We start from the raw sequence: 19,745 nt of genomic DNA on the forward strand, positions 1-19,745 counted from the left end.
TGTCAGGTTGAATAAAATTATCTTGTCTTATCTTATCATGAAAGTAACAAAATATTCCCATAATCTACATGTATTAGTGGAGTTTAGTTTTCCTCCTTATGCCATGGAAATAAGATTTGGTGTGTAATAAATATTCGTGATTTTGGTTTTTTGATCAGGTTACTCTGCTTTATATAGCCCCACATCTCATTGGCCCAAAATCCTGGAATGCCCTCCCCCCATCTCATTATTGTCGTGTTGAAGCACACTTAATGTTTACTTTTTAGTTGACTTGAAAAATTCCGCCCTATTGTGTTGATTAACGGGCGGAATACCACTATAGTGCATCTACACCCTGGCGCGGTGTATCGTTAGTTACTAATATTTAACTATGTTTGACAGGTGCTGCCATTCATAGAGATAAAAACCAATTACTATTTACACCAATACACCGCAGTGCGGTGTACTAGCAAAATCCATCACCTACTCATACACCGCACTGCGGTGTAGACGCACTGAAAGGGTTAAAGATTGGATAGATTTTTAAGTACAATTTTCTATCATTTTGAAACGTTTTTCTGACTCATCATTCGGTTGAACCAGAAACTGAGTCCCGAGACTTTACAGAGATAAACAGATAACTATAGAAATTCTGTTTTGTTTTAATTTCTTGTTGAAATGTACACACTTTGTATTGTTAGTTTTGTTAATTGCCAAGTAATATGAATCAATAAAGTGCGTGACTCCAAAAAAAACTTCTACGTTGGACTTAAAGTAGTTCTTATGTGGTTTTGAAGTCTACTTAGCGACATTCATTTATTGCGTACACTTTGTGAGGGAGAGGGCTTAATATGTACCTATGTGAAAAAATGGCAGGAAGGGGAGTTAAAAATTCAAATTTTGTGCGCACGTAGTCAATGAATGAAACTTCAGCATTGCACAGTGCGATTTCTTGGGGAAAACTTTGTGAAGGCCCTGATAAGTGCTTACTTCTCACTAAAGTGCTGAAAAGAGCTACTTTCTGATCTGACATACCAGTTATCTAGTAGAATGTGTCAAAAATGTAGGTAATATTACGCAGGGTCCAATCTAAGCACTTAGTCTGATAGCCCGGGATAAGTATAATTTCATTAGGGCAAGTAGGTTATCATTTTATCACTTGACCACTCAGACACTGGACTAGTACAATTTTATGTCTCAAAGCTTTTTTTGCCACTCGATACAACAGGGGCCAGTCGCTCAAAAGTTTAGTTTAAGATAAACGGCAGATAAATACCATAGTGACACTGAACTTTTAATGGTCACTATGTCAACTATCCACTGGTTAACTAAACAACTGTTATGAAGGGCAAGTTGATTTTTGAAGGGGCTAGCGAAATTTCAGACATGATTTCTTGTTTGAAACCGACTCCAACTGAATCCAATGACGAATTATGTATTGCCACAATCACTATGATCAGAAACACAAAATGTTACCAAGGATTTTCTTACTGTATTACATTAGACTGGATGCACCACGTCGCACTGACAGTTTATTTTCAACATTTCAACAACTGAAAGAAAGTTTTTCTGAATTGATTGTTTACAATCAAATAAATGAATAGATTTACAGAAGAATTGACGACCGATGTCAAGAGGTAGGTTGTGTTCAATATTTTCTGGAAAGGAAAGTGTCTTCCCATTTTACCGAATAAACCTGGAAATTCCAAAACCGTGAATATGATACTCATTGTCAGCACCATTTTCGTCGCCTTCGACATGCCCTGTTTTTCTGATTCTGGTGCTTTACAAGCGGCAGATAAAAATTTCCGTCGTTTTGCTTTAACTCGTAAATCAATGATTAGCGCTATATTCGCTGCGAAAACTGATATATTCGGTATAATGATTCGGAAGATAGGGTCAACGTAACGGTTCATGAGGATAAAACTACTGTCACGTGAGTAGTGCGCTCTGTAGTGAGGACCGAGTCTGGATTTTTTTTGGAATATAACTCGCATAGTTATAGGGTAATATGAGCACAGTGCCACTGAAAATATACATGCAAAGACGATGATAGAATTAATGAAGATATTGCGTCGAACCATTAAGATGAAAATCATCGTAACTAATCTTTCGCATTGAATGATAACGGTTATATAGTTACGGAACATTTGAAATCCGTTGTTAAACATGGTCATCCATATGTATATGTGAGGAAAGATCCACTTTGGAATGAAATATTTGATCATATCACCGTACGTAGCGTAGTGAATATAATAGCGAACCGGGTCCTGGATGAATTTCGTTACCAAAAACATGTTATCAGCAACGGCGAGGTATTTCAGTAAATAGATGCAGCGGTTTTTAGTCTTCATTCTGAGAAATACAATGAGAACGATCGAGTTTAAACCAACCCCGACTATCAGTATAGGAGGCAAAATGAATCCTATCATAACCCATTTGAGGGCATATGAAGTTAAAGTAGAATTAGTTATCATCCTGAATACGTACTAAATTAAATCTGATCAGCTATTTTGATATAGATTGAATATTGCGCGGCACATGCCGCACACAATGCAAGCTGTAGCTGTGTGGAGCAGTGTTGTCAAAATTGCCTTTTCAGAAATAGTTCCACCACTTAAGCAACTACCGACAGAGTAAACCTAAGATTAAGAAACTAATATAATTTGTGATGTACAACAGCACGGCATCCATGTACGCGAAATCGATAATTCCGCCGCCAGTTTTTAAACCAGAAACTGTAGACATTGGCAATTTCACGATATACAGGTATCACATACAAATCTATAGCTCATGGTATATACTACAGTATGATATGTTGCTGAGTGTCTTCAGATGTTCACCATTGGGTTCTGATCAGTCCTTGACGATTTGATCTGATTAGTGTCAAATGTTGTTCCTATACACTAACATTTTCATTTTTTCATTTCTAATTTATTTTCAGCATTTTGTAATTCAAACTGTAATGTTTATCAATCTTACTTTGTTATCATTCTTTTTAACTTCTTGTGGAACCCGGACTAGATTCATTAAATTACCGATCCGAACGACTCACGCGACGCGATGAACCTGCTGTCTCATTATATCGTAAGGTGCTGCCGCTATGCTCATCGTTAGCGGATTTTTCAAACACCAACAAAAGTCGACTCTGGCAATCACATACATACGATTGCCAGAGTCGACTCATGTTAGTGTATGAAAAATCCGCTAACGATGAGCATAGCGGCAGAACATTATGGTAAAATTATTATGATATGTAATTCAGGCGAAATAAGTGATGAATACCATTGATCTGTCATTCTCACACCAAGCTGAGAAGAAGATACCTTACTAGTTATTATAACGAAAATCCGACCTAGATAAAATATTACGAGTTATTGAATACGAATGACACTAAATGATTATTGAATAATATTATAGATATGTTGAAATGTTCTGTAAATATTTTGTTTTTTTTACATAGTGTATTGATATGCATGTTTTCTCTCCTTATACAATTGACATTGTCAGGTTGAATAAAATTATCTTGTCTTATCTTATCATGAAAGTAACAAAATATTCCCATAATCTACATGTATTAGTGGAGTTTAGTTTTCCTCCTTATGCCATGGAAATAAGATTTGGTGTGTAATAAATATTCGTGATTTTGGTTTTTTGATCAGGTTACTCTGCTTTATATAGCCCCACATCTCATTGGCCCAAAATCCTGGAATGCCCTCCCCCATCTCATTATTGTCGTGTTGAAGCACACTTAATGTTTACTTTTTAGTTGACTTGAAAAATTCCGCCCTATTGTGTTGATTAACGGGCGGAATACCACTATAGTGCATCTACACCCTGGCGCGGTGTATCGTTAGTTACTAATATTTAACTATGTTTGACAGGTGCTGCCATTCATAGAGATAAAAACCAATTACTATTTACACCAATACACGGCAGTGCGGTGTACTAGCAAAATCCATCACCTACTCATACACCGCACTGCGGTGTAGACGCACTGAAAGGGTTAAAGATTGGATAGATTTTTAAGTACAATTTTTTATCATTTTGAAACGTTTTTCTGACTCATCATTAGGTTGAACCAGAAACTGAGTCCCGAGACTTTACAGAGATAAACAGATAACTATAGAAATTCTGTTTTGTTTTAATTTCTTGTTGAAATGTACACACTTTGTATTGTTAGTTTTGTTAATTGCCAAGTAATATGAATCAATAAAGTGCGTGACTCCAAAAAAAACTTCTACGTTGGACTTAAAGTAGTTCTTATGTGGTTTTGAAGTCTACTTAGCGACATTCATTTATTGCGTACACTTTGTGAGGGAGAGGGCTTATGTACCTATGTGAAAAAATGGCAGGAAGGGGAGTTAAAATTCAAATTTTGTGCGCACGTAGTCAATGAATGAAACTTCAGCATTGCACAGTGCGATTTCTTGGGGAAAACTTTGTGAAGGCCCTGATAAGTGCTTACTTCTCACTAAAGTGCTGAAAAGAGCTACTTTCTGATCTGACATACCAGTTATCTAGTAGAATGTGTCAAAAATGTAGGTAATATTACGTAGGGTCCAATCTAAGCACTTAGTCTGATAGCCCGGGATAAGTGTATTTTCATTAGGGCAAGTAGGTTATCATTTTATCACTTGTCCACTCAGACACTGGACTAGTACAATTTTATGTCTCAAAGCTTTTTTTGCCACTCGATACAACAGGGGCCAGTCGCTCAAAAGTTTAGTTTAAGATAACCGGCAGATAAATACCATAGTGACAATGAACTTTTAATGGTCACTATGTCAACTATCCACTGGTTAACTAAACAACTGTTATGAAGGGCAAGTTGATTTTTGAAGGGGCTAGCGAAATTTCAGACATGATTTCTTGTTTGAAACCGACTCCAACTGAATCCGATGACGAATTATGTATTGCCACAATCACTATGATCAGAAACACAAAAGGTTACCAGGGATTTTCTTACCGTATTACATTAGACTGGATGCACCACGTCGCACTGACAGTTTATTGTCAACATTTCAACAACTGAAAGAAAGTTTTTCTGAATTGATTGTTTACAATCAAATAAATGAATAGATTTACAGAAGAATTGACGGCCGATGTCAAGAGGTAGGTTGTGTTCAATATTTTCTGGAAAGGAAAGTGTCTTCCCATTTTACCGAATAAACCTGGAAATTCCAAAACCGTGAATATGATACTCATTGTCAGCACCATTTTCGTCGCCTTCGACATGCCCTGTTTTTCTGATTCTGGCGCTTTACAAGCGGCAGATAAAAATTTCCGTCGTTTTGCTTTAACTCGTAAAACAATGATTAGCGCTATATTCGCTGCGAAAACTGATATATTCGGTATAATGATTCGGAAGATAGGGTCAACGTAACGGTTCATGAGGATAAAACTACTGTCACGTGAGTAGTGCGCTCTGTAGTGAGGACCGAGTCTGGATTTTTTTTGGAATATAACTCGCATAGTTATAGGGTAATACGAGCACAGTGCCACTGAAAATATACATGCAAAGACGATGATAGAATTAATGAAGATATTGCGTCGAACCATTAAGATGAAAATCATCGTAACTAATCTTTCGCATTGAATGATAACGGTTAAATAGTTACGGAACATTTGAAATCCGTTGTTAAACATGGTCATCCATATGTATATGTGAGGGAAGATCCACTTTGGAATGAAATATTTGATCATATCACCGTACGTAGCGTAGTGAATATAATAGCGAACCGGGTCCTGGATGAATTTCGTTACCAAAAACATGTTATCAGCAACGGCGAGGTATTTCAGTAAATAGATGCAGCGGTTTTTAGTCTTCATTCTGAGAAATACAATGAGAACGATCGAGTTTAAACCAACCCCGACTATCAGTATAGGAGGCAAAATGAATCCTATCATAACCCATTTGAGGGCATATGAAGTTAAAGTAGAATTAGTTATCATCCTGAATACGTACTAAATTAAATCTGATCAGCTATTTTAATATAGATTGAATATTGCGCGGCACATGCCGCACACAATGCAAGTGTAGCAGTGTGGAGCAGTGTTGTCAAAATTGCCTTTTCAGAAATAGTTCCACCACTTAAGCAACTACCGACAGAGTAAACCTAAGATTAAGAAACTAATATAATTTGTGATGTACAACAGCACGGCATCCATGTACGCGAAATCGATAATTCCGCCGCCAGTTTTTAAACCAGAAACTGTAGACATTGGCAATTTCACGATATACAGGTATCACATACAAATCTATAGCTCATGGTATATACTACAGTATGATATGTTGCTGAGTGTCTTCAGATGTTCACCATTGGGTTCTGATCAGTCCTTGTCGGATTGATCTGATTAGTGTCAGATGTTGTTCCTATACACTAACATTTTCATTTTTTTCATTTCTAATTTATTTTCAGCATTTTGTAATTCAAACTGTAATGTTTATCAATCTTACTTTGTTATCATTCTTTTTAACTTCTTGTGAGACCCGGACTAGATTCATTAAATTACCGATCCGAACGACACACGCGACGCGATAAACCTGCTGTCTCATTATATCGTAAGGTGCTGCCGCTATGCTCATCGTTAGCGGACTTTTCAAACACCAACAAAAGTCGACTCTGGCAATCACATACATACGATTGCCAGAGTCGACTCATGTTAGTGTATGAAAAATCCGCTAACGATGAGCATAGCGGCAGAACATTATGGTAAAATTATTATGATATGTAATTCAGGCGAAATAAGTGATGAATACCATTGATTTGTCATTCTCACACCAAGCTGAGAAGAAGATACCTTACTAGTTATTATAACGAAAATCCGACCTAGATAAAATATTACGAGTTATTGAATACGAATGACACTAAATGATTATTGAATAATATTATAGATATGTTGAAATGTTCTGTAAATATTTTGTTTTTTTTACATAGTGTATTGATATGCATGTTTTCTCTCCTTATACAATTGACATTGTCAGGTTGAATAAAATTATCTTGTCTTATCTTATCATGAAAGTAACAAAATATTCCCATAATCTACATGTATTAGTGGAGTTTAGTTTTCCTCCTTATGCCATGGAAATAAGATTTGGTGTGTAATAAATATTCGTGATTTTGTTTTTTGATCAGGTTACTCTGCTTTATATAGCCCACATCTCATTGGCCCAAAATCCTGGAATGCCCTCTCCCCATCTCATTATTGTCGTGTTGAAGCACACTTAATGTTTACTTTTTAGTTGACTTGAAAAATTCCGCCCTATTGTGTTGATTAACGGGCGGAATACCGCTATAGTGCATCTACACCCTGGCGCGGTGTATCGTTAGTTACTAATATTTCACTATGTTTGACAGGTGCTGCCATTCATAGAGATAAAAACCGATTACTATTTACACCAATACACCGCAGTGCGGTGTACTAGCAAAATCCATCACCTACTCATACACCGCACTGCGGTGTAGACGCACTGAAAGGGTTAAAGATTGGATAGATTTTTAAGTACAATTTTCTATCATTTTGAAACGTTTTTCTGACTCAACATTCGGTTGAACCAGAAACTTAGTCCCGAGACTTTATAGAGATAAACAGATAACTATAGAAATTCTGTTTTGTTTTAATTTCTTGTTGAAATGTACACACTTAGTATTGTTAGTTTTGTTAATTGCCAAGTAATATGAATCAATAAAGTGCGTGACTCCAAAAAAAACTTCCATTGGGGCAAGTAGGTTATTATTTTATCGCTTGTCCACTCAGACACTGGACTAGTACAATTTTATGTCTCAAAGCTTTTTTGCCACTCGATACAACAGGGGCCAGTCGCTCAAAAGTTTAGTTTAAGATAACCGGCAGATAAATACCATAGTGACAATGAACTTTTAATTGTCACTATGTCAACTATCCACTGGTTAACTAAACAACTGCAATGAAGGGCAAGTTGATTTTTGAAGGGGCTAGCGAAATTTCAGACATGATTTCTTGTTTGAAACCGACTCCAACTGAATCCGATGACGAATTATGTATTGCCACAATCACTATGATCAGAAACACAAAAGGTTACCAGGGATTTTCTTACCGTATTACATTAGACTGGATGCACCACGTCGCGCTGACAGTTTGTCAACATTTCAACAACTGAAAGAAAGTTTTTCTGAATTGTTTGTTTACAATCAAATAAATGAGTAGATTTACAGAAGAATTGACGACCGATGTCAAGAGGTAGGTTGTGTTCAATATTTTCTGGAAAGAAAAGCGTCTTCCCATTTTACCGAGTAAACCTGGAAATTCCAAAACTGTGAATATGATACTCATTGTCAGCACCATTTTCGTCGCCTTCGACATGCCCTGTTTTTCTGACTCTGGCGGTTTACAAGCGGCAGATAGAAATTTCCGTCGTTTTGCTTTAACTCGTAAAACAATCATTAGTGCTATATTCGCTGCGAAAACTAATATATTCGGTATAATGACTCGGACGATCGGGTCGACGTAACGGTTCATGAGGACAAAACTACTGTCAGGTGAGTAGTACGCTCTGTAGTGAGGACCGAGGCTAGAACGTTTTTGGAATATAACTTGCATGGTTATAGGGTAATATGAGCACAGTGCCACTGAAAATATACATGCAAAGACGACGATAAAATTAATGAAGATATTGCGTCGAACCATTAAGATGAAAATCATCGTAACTAATCTTTCGCATTGAATGATAACGGTTAAATAGTTGCGGAACATTTGAAATCCGTTGTTAAACATAGTCATCCATATGTATATGTGAGGGAAGACCCGCTTTGCATTGAAATATTTGATCATATCACCGTATGTACCGTAGTGAATATAATAGCGAACCGGGCCCTGGATGAATTTCGTTACCAAAAACATGTTATCAGCAACGGCGAGACATTTCAGTAAATAGATGCAGCGGTTTTTAGTTTTCATTCTGAGAAATACAATAAGAACGATCGAGTTTAAACCAACCCCGACTGTCAGTATAGGAGGCAAAATGAATCCTATCACAACCCATTTGTGGGCATATGAAGTTAAAGTAGAATTAGTTATCATCCTGAATACGTACTAGATTAAATCTGATCAGCTATTTTAATATAGATTGAATATTGCGCGGCACATGCCGCACACAATGCAAGCTGTAGCATTGTGCAGCAGTGTTGTCAAAATTGCCTTTTCAGAAATAGTTCCACCACTTACTGACAGAGTAAACCTAAGATTAAGAAACTAATATAATTTGTGATGTACAACAGCACGGCATCCATGTACGCGAAATCGATTATTCCGCCGCCAGTTTTTAAACCAGAAACTGTAGACATTGGCAATTTCACGATACACAGGTATCACATACAAATCTATAGCTCATGGTATATACTACGGTATGATAAGTTGCCGAGTGTCTTCAGATGTTCACCATTGGGATCTGATCAGTCCTTGACGATTTGATCTGATTAGTGTCAAATGTTGTTCCTATACACCTACCTTTTCATTTCTAATTCATTTTTAGCATTTTGTAATTCAAACTGAGATGTTTATCAATCTTACAATGTTATCATTCTTTTTAACTTCTTGTGAAACCCGGACTAAATTCATTAAATTAACGAACGGAATGACTCACGCTACGCGATCAACGTGCTGTCTCATTATATCGTAAGGTGCTGCCGCTATGCTAATCGTTAGCGGACTTTTCAAACACTAACAAAAGTCGACTCTGGCAATCACATACGTACGATTGCCAGAGTCGACTCTTGTTAGTGTATGAAAAATCCGCCAACGATGAGCATAGCGGCAGAACATTATGGTAAGATTATTGTGACATGCAATTCAGGCGAATTTAGTGATGAACACCATTGATCTGTCAGGATTCTCACACCAAGCTGAGAAGAAGATACCTTACTAGTTATTATAACGAAAATCCGACCTAGATAAAATATTACGAGTTATTGAATACGAATGACACTAAATGATTATTGAATAATATTATAGATATGTTGAGATGTTCTGTAAATATTTTTTTAAGTGTATCGATATGCATGTTTTTCTGTCCTTATACGATTGACTTTGTCAGGATGAATAAAATTATCTTATCTTATCTTATCTTATCTTATCATGAAAGTAACAAAATATTCCCATATAACCTACAAGTATTAGTGGAGTTAAGTTTTCCTCCTTATGCCATGGGAATATGATTTGGTGTTTAATAAATATTTGTGATTTTGTTTTTTGATCAGGTTACTCTGCTTTATATAGCCCCACATCTCATTGGCCCAAAATCCTGGAATGCCCCCCCCCCCCCTAAACTCATTATTGTTGTGTTGAGGCACATTTAATGTTCACTTTTTAGTTGACTTGAAAAATTCCACCCTAGTGTGTTCAGTGCATCTTCAACGCGGCACAGTGTATCGTTAGTTACTAATACTTCACTTTGTTTGACAGGTGCTGCCATGCATAGAGATAAAAACCGATTACTATTTACACCAATACACGGCAGTGCGGTGTACTAGCAAAATCCATTACCTATTTATAGACCGCACTGCGGTGTGGACGCACTGAAAGGGTTAAAGATTGGATAGATTTTTAAGTACAATTTTTTATCATTTTGATACGTATTTCGACTCAACATTCGGTTGAACCAGAAACTAAGTCCCGAGACTTTATAGAGATAAACAGATAACTATAGAAATTCTGTTTTGTTTTAATTTCTTGTTGAAATGTACACACTTTGTATTGTTAGTTTTGTTAATTGCCAAGTGATATGAATCAGTAAAGTGCGTGACTCCAAAAAAACTTCTACTTCTTTGGACTTAACGTAGTTCTTATGTTTTGAAGTCTACTCAGTGACATTCATTTATTGCGTGCACTTTGTGAGGGAGAGGGCTTAATGTACCTATGTGAAAAAATGGCAGGGAGGGGAGTTAGAAAATTCAAATTTTGTGCGCACGTAATCAATGAATGAAACTTCAGCGTTACACAGTGCGCTTTCTTGGGGAAAACTTTGTGAAGGCCCTGATTAGTGCTTACTTCTCACTAAAGTGCTGAAGAGAGCTACTTTCTGACTTATACAAGTTATCTAGTAGAATGTATCAAAAATGTAGGTAATATTACGCAGGGTCCAATCTAAGCACTTAGTCTGATAGCCCGGGATAAGTGTATTTTCATTAGGGCAAGTAGGTTATCATTTTATCACTTGTCCACTCAGACACTGGACTAGTACAATATTATGTCTCAAAGCTTTTTTTGCCACTCGATACAACAGGGGCCAGTCGCTCAAGAGTTTAGTTTAAGATAACCGGCAGATAAATAACATAGTGACAATGAACTTTTAATTGTCACTATGTCAACTATCCACTGGTTAACTAAACAACTGCAATGAAGGGCAAGTTGATTTTTGAAGGGGCTAGCGAAATTTCAGACATGATATCTTGTTTGAAACCGACTCTATTGAATCCGATGACGAATTATGTATTGCCATAATCGCCATGATCAGAAACACAAAAGGTTACCAGGGATTTTCTTACCGTATTACATTAGACTGGATGCACCACGTCGCGCTGACAGTTTATTGTCAACATTTCAACAACTGAAAGAAAGTTTTTCTGAATTGTTTGTTTACAATCAAATAAATGAGTAGATTTACAGAAGAATTGACGACCGATGTCAAGAGGTAGGTTGTGTTCAATATTTCCTGTAAAGGAAAGCGTCCTCCCATTTTACCGAGTAAACCTGGAAATTCCAAAACCGTAAATATGATACTCATTGTCAGCACCATTTTCGTCGCTTTCGACATGCCCTGTTTTTCTGACTCTGGTTTACTAGTCGCTGTAAGAAATTTCCGTTGTTTTGCTTTGACTCGTAAAACAATGATTAGCGCTATATTCGCTGCGAAAACTAATATATTCGGTATAATGATTCGGAAGATCGGGTCAACGTAACGGTTCATGAGGATAAAACTACTGTCAGGTGAGTAGTACGTTCTGTAGTGAGGACCGAGTCTGGATCGTTTTTGGAATATAACTCGCATAAGTATAGGGTAATATGAGCACAATGCCACTGAAAATATACATGCAAAGGCAACGATAAAATTAATGAAGATATTGCGTTGAACCTTTAAGATGAAAATCATCGTAACTAATCTTTCGCATTGAATTATAACAGTTAAATAGTTACGGAACATTTGAAATCCGTTGTTAAACATAGTCATCCATATGTATATGTGAGGGCAGACCCACGTCGCATTGAAATATTTGGTCATATCACCGTACGTAGCGTAGTGAATATAATAGCGAACCGGGCCCTGGATGAATTTCGTTACCAAAAACATGTTATCAGCAACAGCGAGACATTTCAGTAAATAGATGCAGCGGTTTTTAGTCTTCATTTTGACGAATACAATGAGAACGATCAAGTTTAAACCAACTCCGACTGTCAGTATAGGAGGCAAAATGAATCCTATCATAACCCATTTGTGGGCATATGAAGTTAAAGATGAAGTTATCATGCTGAATACGTGCTAAATTAAATCCGATGACACTTAGCTATTTCAATATAAATTGAATATTGCGCGGCACATGCAGCACATAATGCAAGCTGCAGCAGTGTGGAGCAGTGTTGTCAAAATTGCATTTTCAGAAATAGTTTCCATCACTTAGTGTATACTGACAGGGTACGCCTAAGAAACTCATATAATCCGTGATGTACAACAGATGAAACGACATTCATGTATGCGAAATCAATTATTCCGCTGTCAGTTTTTAAACCAGAAACTGTAGACACTGGCAATTTCATGATACACACACGTAGCTCATGGTATACTGCCGTATAATATGTTGCAGTGTCTTCAAATGTTCAGTGATCAGTTGAAATTGATAAAAAAGAATGCCGTAAAAATTACAAAAAATCAAAAAATGTTTAAAAAAATCTAACTTAAATTTTGGCTTAATTTATCAAAACAGGTCTGGATATATATAGATCCCTCCCATAGTATGTATATTGTTAATAGTTTGTTGTAAATAATGTTTGTATGTTCTAAAATAATTTTACTTTCTTTGGTTCTTACAGATCAGGAAATCGACAATTTTCCTGACTTGTGGCCAAGAATTCCCTGATTAAATCATATGATATCCTTCAGGTTTTCTATATTCAAAATCATTATGAAATGTTCAAGAATATCAACCCCTGATGACAAGGATGCTTCATTAAGTCAACAGCTGTTGATATCAAAAAACTTTTGGAATTTCTCATAAATTATCATGGGCATGACTTCAACCCTTGCGGTAAAGATCCTTAACCTGGGCTCGGTTCCACAGATGAAAGATGATATACTCTTATATCAAAATCAAGAATTAGATCAGGTATAAATATGAATTTATTGGTAAAATCATAATATAAGGTCTTACATAAATCAGGGCGACAATCTTTCTATATACAACTCAATTTCAAGAACAATTACCCTCACAACAAATTGATGGAACAGATTTGAATTCATAAACTTAAATTGAAACTTTCAAACGCTACTCACTTGTAGGTGGAATTTACAAATAGATTCCTTCCAAAGTTCAATAATCGAGATCAATTTAGACACGATTCATTCGAGATCGCAAACATTTCTAAAAACTTGTTGTTACAGTCAAACTTGCATCAGTCATCGTAGGTGAGACCATCATTTAATAATGACTTATCCAAATGACAACTTATACTAAGTAAATTGAGAATTGGAAATACACAAATTGGGACTCAAAATAGTGGTATTTCAGGTAATATGACTTACACGTAATACGACTTATCTAATGATTACTTAAACAAACTGTATCAACAGTATCATCAAGTGAAAGATTGCACTATAACGTGTAAGACTAACATTAAAGACATTTATATACTATAATACTATAAATAGATGAAAAAGATTTTCGGTGATATGTTTTTAAGAAGTTTGAATATGTATGTATATATACAATTCATATGATGAAGGTACCAGTTATAACGGACTCGCGAACAACACGTATTCTATCACATTCCCATTCCATTATTCATCTTAAGCACCGATGGTTGAATAGCTTATTTTAATGATTCAAAGTGTTCTTTCCGAATCGAGTTAAGATATACACTATTATCATATAAAAGGTTTACAAAACTTACAATGTAATATTTTCTGCGATATTTCAAACATTTTTAGTGTTTGTGGTTGATACGTATGAGCGTTACTGGTGTAGATCGTGTTTATTTATCGAATTTCGCTCTTCGCTGTCGGTCGAAACGTCCTTCCATTTCTTCCAAGATTTTCGGGGCGTATCGTACAACTAGTTTAACCGTACCTGAAAAGTCGAATTATGAAAAGCGATAATTGTTGGGAATGAATTCATCAAATAACTGATCACATATTACTCATATCAAGAACAAGTTAAATGAGATGAGGCTTCAGGCAAGTGCCATCGGATCCATATACTAAAGCCTTTTTCGAGTTGGATCTTTTGACTTGAGAGTGATATCTAGGTTGGATGATAAAGTAGACTCCGCTCAAGTCAGATCTTTTGGAAACGTGAAAATTTGTGTGACTTGAGTGACAACCAAGATACCCATAGATTTCATATTTAGTTCATATTAAGTATCACAATAGTATTTCAACAAACTGTTAAAAGGTTATACGAGTTGATCAGATTTGACTTCAGCAGAGACTACTGCACTGAAACTAAGATCTGAATGTACTAACCATGAGCAGCTTTGAGTAAATCAACTGCTTTTTCATGATGTTCTCCTTCGACTGACTGCAAACAGAGAAAACAATACCATATTTGAGATATACAGGATTACCGTTAATGAAATATGAACAAGACAAAAAACGTTAAAGAAACGTTTAGGATAAAAGGAGATTCTGAAAATATGGAATGTTAAAGGAGAATATTTCAAATTTTGAGTAGCATCTGCACCACTTTCATATCCCAGCTACTGTAGACTTCACCTAAATCATACTTTTTATCTCGGCAAACCGTAAATTTGTTGGTTTTGTAAGCAATTTTTTTAATCTCTGACACTGCCTAAACTTGGTCTCTAACTCGGTAACCGGTGAAAAAAATCCTGGTTCCAACTGTATCGATTTAGGGGTAGTCTACAGTACAACCGTAAACATTTCTAATTGCCAATTTTTCAAAATTGAAGGAATTGGAAAGGATTCTTATGCATTTGCTTGAATGAATGTAGTTTCTAGCACCATTAAACAGCATTTTTCCGTTAAGGAGTTTCTGAGGAATCAAGGAGGGGTAAGGACCATGTCAATACATACCACACCGTTAACGGAAAGGAGTTGATCGCCTCGTTTCAGTCCACCGTTACGATCAGCGACACCTTGTGGTATAATACGCGAAATATAAATCGGCGAATTCTGCTCTTTGCCGCCCATCACATTGAAACCGAGCCCTTCCTCTGTTTTCGGCAGTTCGATTACGCGAGGGTGAGAATGACCTTCGCTTGCCGCGAACGCTGCAACAGTCGCCTGAAATATACGCGGATCTGATTGATGAAGTCTGAAATTTTCACATATTTCTACATAAATGTGCATAAATTCATGTGTACATAAATTCACATCACTCAAGGTGCAAGTAACATTTTCAGCGGTTACCAATCACAATTTCGACGGATCAAAATAAAATTTCTTCAATTTTGACTCAGCTTGTAGTACATAAAATCTTAAGACTATTCTGAGCTACACTATAGTATAGTTTTTTCCATAGAAAGGGGATAAATAATAATAATATCTATTTCATCATCAATTTAAAGGAATACAATATCACAAATGGAATGTCCAGAACTAGTAGATTGCTGATATAGGGACCTGAACAGAGCCTGTAAAGGCTGTACGATCATGAGGACGTTTGAGTTTTTTTATGATTAGTGATTCACGGACTCTTTCCTCCGATTTTTCATTCATTTTCATGATTTTTCAATCATGTAATGGCTACCGTACCTTAGCAGTAGCATTCGCCCTCACTTCGGGACTACCGGAAATATCCACAGTCTCGTAAACATGTTCGTAAACCTCGCGCACGGCGTGGAAGAAATCACTCTGTAATACTTTCTGAAGACTGGCTAGCTTCGCGGATTGAATGTTGTCATCTAAAGAAACATCAGTATGACGAATTTATTTGACATGATTGAGCACTGATCAGCGCTGGTCCAACGTCGGAATAACAGAATCATACTGATTACTTGACTGAAGGACGGGCAAATTGAAAATCAGTTATGAAAGAGTATTATTTTAATTATTCACTCACTTTTTTGTAAATCTTCAAGTAACTCAATAGCTCGGTTAACATCTGAAATCAACAATAGAAAAATCAGCAACTACAGATGGCAAACAACTGTATCTGTATCTGTATGTATTAGTGGACGTAACCACTTCTGGCATTGATTGTCAATGGGGGCGAAATGTCTATTGAAAGGATGATCGGATGAACAACATCCCAGCGAAGCAGCCCGCCCTGCAAACACTGGCATATCCTTGCAAATTTAGAGGCTGATTGAACAATTCTTCATTAAAAAGTTTTGTAACTTAGAAATATCTTAGTAGTTATCAGCAGCTAAAGCGGGGCTCGAACCCAAAAACCCGGAAACCAAACGCAAGGGACGATTATCGATTCATTTAAATTGCATTTTACCTCTTTCTAACGTTAAGGGTTCAGCCATCCTGGACATAGATATGTAGAACTATCCTTTAATTCAGTGTTTAAACTAAATACGTGGCTATGAACTTCAGAATAAACGCCCTGTCGGTGATTTAGTTGCCAAATATTTGACAAAAAACCTAATGTTATGCCAAACAGATCCACACGACCTTCAGCTCAGTTGAACTTGTCTAGGTGGCAGCACGTGCTGGTATAAACACGAGTTTCGGGCTGAGTGATGGCCTCCCGTATGAGGCCTCCTCAACGGACTTTCCAGCGAGATCGTCAGTGCCCTCATAATCCAATTCGTCAAAAAAAATGAAACATTAAATCTTTTTGAAAGTGCCACATAGAATGTAGTATCAGAAGAAAATAGTCAATATCATTCGTAACCAGCGGAAATGCTTGGAGGAGACTGAGGATGAATTCTCGCGCGTCATCGTCATTCATCGTCGAGCCTTCGTTCCGATTAGACGGTCTACGTTTTAGATCGCGCGCGCGAAACTGGAGATAATTTTTGCGGGTCAGAATTTTTCGCGGATTTCGCGGCTGAGACATGCCGATCATTGCCGCCGATTTAACTCGTGGATTTTTGCCTTATCCGTGGATTTACGGCGTTACCAGCGATGGCCGGATTTATTTCATAAAGTGAGTTACGTCCTTTGAATTTTTGTTGTAGTTTTTATACGCTGTCAAAGTAGAAATCAGATAGCAAAGAAGTTTTTGGCACGATTGTCGTCATATCACTGTGAGACTTCTATACACACTGATACATTATCCTCAACTGCCAGTGTAGACTACACTTTCTTTATCGTTATCAATCTGTCTTTTTTCAGTGATAAGACAAAGACGACGAGTTGGCTTCATCCTGCAACCCGGAATCCTGTCCAAACCGGTTTCAGGACAGCTACAGGTAAAGTGTGCTGAGACCACATGTCAATGTTTACAGTTAGGTTTGAACTTGGGCATTGACTTGCATTCCGGCCCTTTGAAATTTAGATAAAAGAGAATTATTAGCATGAATTTCCTTTATTATTAAAATCGAATGTGAATTATCATTTACATGATAAATGATTATGTCGAGTCCAATAGCATAAAACTTAAATAAAATCATGTAAACAAAAAGGGAGCCTTCAATTACGGATCTTTATTACGGGTAGCATATTTTAAGTAGATTGGTGTTTGATATGAAAAAAAAAGAATTAACGATTGGACCACATTAGTTTAGCTTATGTATTTTTATCCTATACTTCACAATCATATCTACAACCAACCAGTTGAATCCCCTGAGTTTTTCTGCTGGCTATTTCCAGAACAATTAATTTCTAACCTTAATTATATTTATCTTTAACTCATCTCATCGGCATTCATTAAATTCCGTTAATTACAAATCTTAATTAACATCGGTTGTTTACATGGTGCGTTCTTGAGTAGAACTTGTATAATGTAAACTGTGCAGTCTCCGGAATACGGACTTATTCAATGTTAATTGCCTTCTCTTGGAGAGATCTTTCATCAGCTGATTTCCTATTACTAGACCAGCATCGTGCTCTGAAAGTCCGTTTGACATTTATGCGATCTTGTCACAAGAGTCGTGACACCGATACTGTGGAATTCCCGTCACTAACGACGAGCACTCTAACTACTATTGTCTCATGAAAAAGCGCTGTTGTAATAATAGAACGATGACCACACTCAAACAATGGTGAATGGATAATAAGATAAAAAGGCACTATTTACAGATTAAAAGAATTTAAAAACAAGAATTTATTTATTCAATCTAAAATATATATATAAGCAGTGTTTTCAATAAGAGCCAGATCCCAGGTCCCAGACCTGTCTGTTGTTTGTAAAGGACCCGCCTGTTTTTTCAAACCAGCTTTCGTTTCAGGGACTGTGACATAGGGGGGACCCTCCTGCTTTTCAAAGGGACCTGGCTTGTTAATTTCTTATTGAAAACACTGATAAGACACAACGTTTCGATCTCACCCTAGAGATCATCGTCAGAGTACACTCGTCACACCTGACGATGATCTCTAGGGTGAGATCGAAACGTCGTGTCTAATATATATTTTAGATTGAATAAATAAATTCTTGTTTTTAAATTATTTTAATCTGTAAATAGTGCGTTTTTATCTTATTTGCTGTTGTAATAAATTCCTCTGAATCGCAGTCGTTGGGATCGATCGTGAAGATAGATTTCTCCTGGAAAAATTTTGAAATAAGAAAAATCTATAATCAACGACGCAAATGTGTGAAAATTCAAGAAAAGTGTCTCAAAATATTTAGATCTCTGTTTTATGCCGTTCAGAAATCATGCACTAGCTGGGTCAGATTTCATTTGAATCTCTTTGGAACCGCTCAAAATGTTATTGTATGATGTGAAAAAATGTTGAAATCCTGCAATTTCGTGAAAATCTGAAAAAAGGCAATTGCAATATTCGTGTAATTTCTTCAATATTCGCGTTTGACAAGATCTTCATTGTCACAGTTATAATAACTCTAAACCTTTTTAGAGACCATGATAAGGTGCACACTAAACAAATTATTCACCAGTGCGTTTATGTCCTTACAGCCATTTACCTGGAAATCAGGGAATTTTATTTTCCTTAAAAAAAAGGAATTTCATTTTTAGAAAATGCTAAAAATCAGTGAAAAGTCTGGGAGATTTGCTGAGATTGCTAGATCGCGCATAGAATTAAACCGTTTCTGTCTATTTTTAACGTATTAGACTGTGTTAATTGATCGGATTCTTAGCAGTTTGAGTCAGGGAAAACAACGTAGATTTCAGGGAATAGTCAGGGACAAGAAAAATACTTACAAAGAAAATATTGGCGCCTGGTGGAAAAATGGAGAATGTAGTAATATGTAGATATAGGTGAAATGTGACATGGAGGTTTGTGTATTTGGGGATTTTTAATGTTACTAGGGGTCCACGGACACCATGGTCACTTTGGTCACGTTGCCTTTTGTGTTCTCTAATCATTCTAATAGGGTGTATTACTTTATGTCACCATTGCCACTATATATACTTGTAAAGTCACATACGTAAAGATGTATATTTCTTACCTTATTTACTTGGTGAACAACTGTTTAATTTTCTTA

The 19,745-nt window shown here is 36.5% G+C and overlaps 1 protein-coding gene across 1 annotated transcript; it reads right to left on the reverse strand.

The window, feature by feature from the left end:
• Positions 1-13,340: 13,340 nt before the first annotated feature.
• On the reverse strand, positions 13,341-16,796 carry LOC141913278 (protein lin-7 homolog C-like). The gene is made up of 6 exons (XM_074804758.1): positions 16,635-16,796; positions 16,251-16,292; positions 15,944-16,092; positions 15,263-15,472; positions 14,693-14,747; positions 13,341-14,297 (listed from the first exon to the last, which is right to left on the reverse strand). The coding sequence occupies exons 1-6, from the start codon at positions 16,669-16,671 to the stop codon at positions 14,203-14,205; spliced, it is 588 nt and encodes a 195-aa protein (XP_074660859.1). The 5' UTR covers positions 16,672-16,796; the 3' UTR covers positions 13,341-14,202.
• Positions 16,797-19,745: the final 2,949 nt, after the last annotated feature.

Source organism: Tubulanus polymorphus, chromosome 11, assembly GCF_964204645.1.
Source record: "Tubulanus polymorphus chromosome 11, tnTubPoly1.2, whole genome shotgun sequence".
Taxonomy (NCBI): domain Eukaryota; kingdom Metazoa; phylum Nemertea; class Palaeonemertea; order Tubulaniformes; family Tubulanidae; genus Tubulanus; species Tubulanus polymorphus.

Excerpts from the sequence above, each read along its gene's own strand:
- LOC141913278 (XM_074804758.1), bottom strand. The coding sequence starts at position 16,671 with ATGTCCAGGATGGCTGAACCCTTAACGTTAGAAAGAG. Across the intron at positions 15,473-15,943 it reads GGGCGAATGCTACTGCTAAG|GCGACTGTTGCAGCGTTCGC; the intron begins GTACGGTAGCCA and ends CGTATATTTCAG. Across the intron at positions 14,298-14,692 it reads TTTACTCAAAGCTGCTCATG|GTACGGTTAAACTAGTTGTA; the intron begins GTTAGTACATTC and ends TCGACTTTTCAG.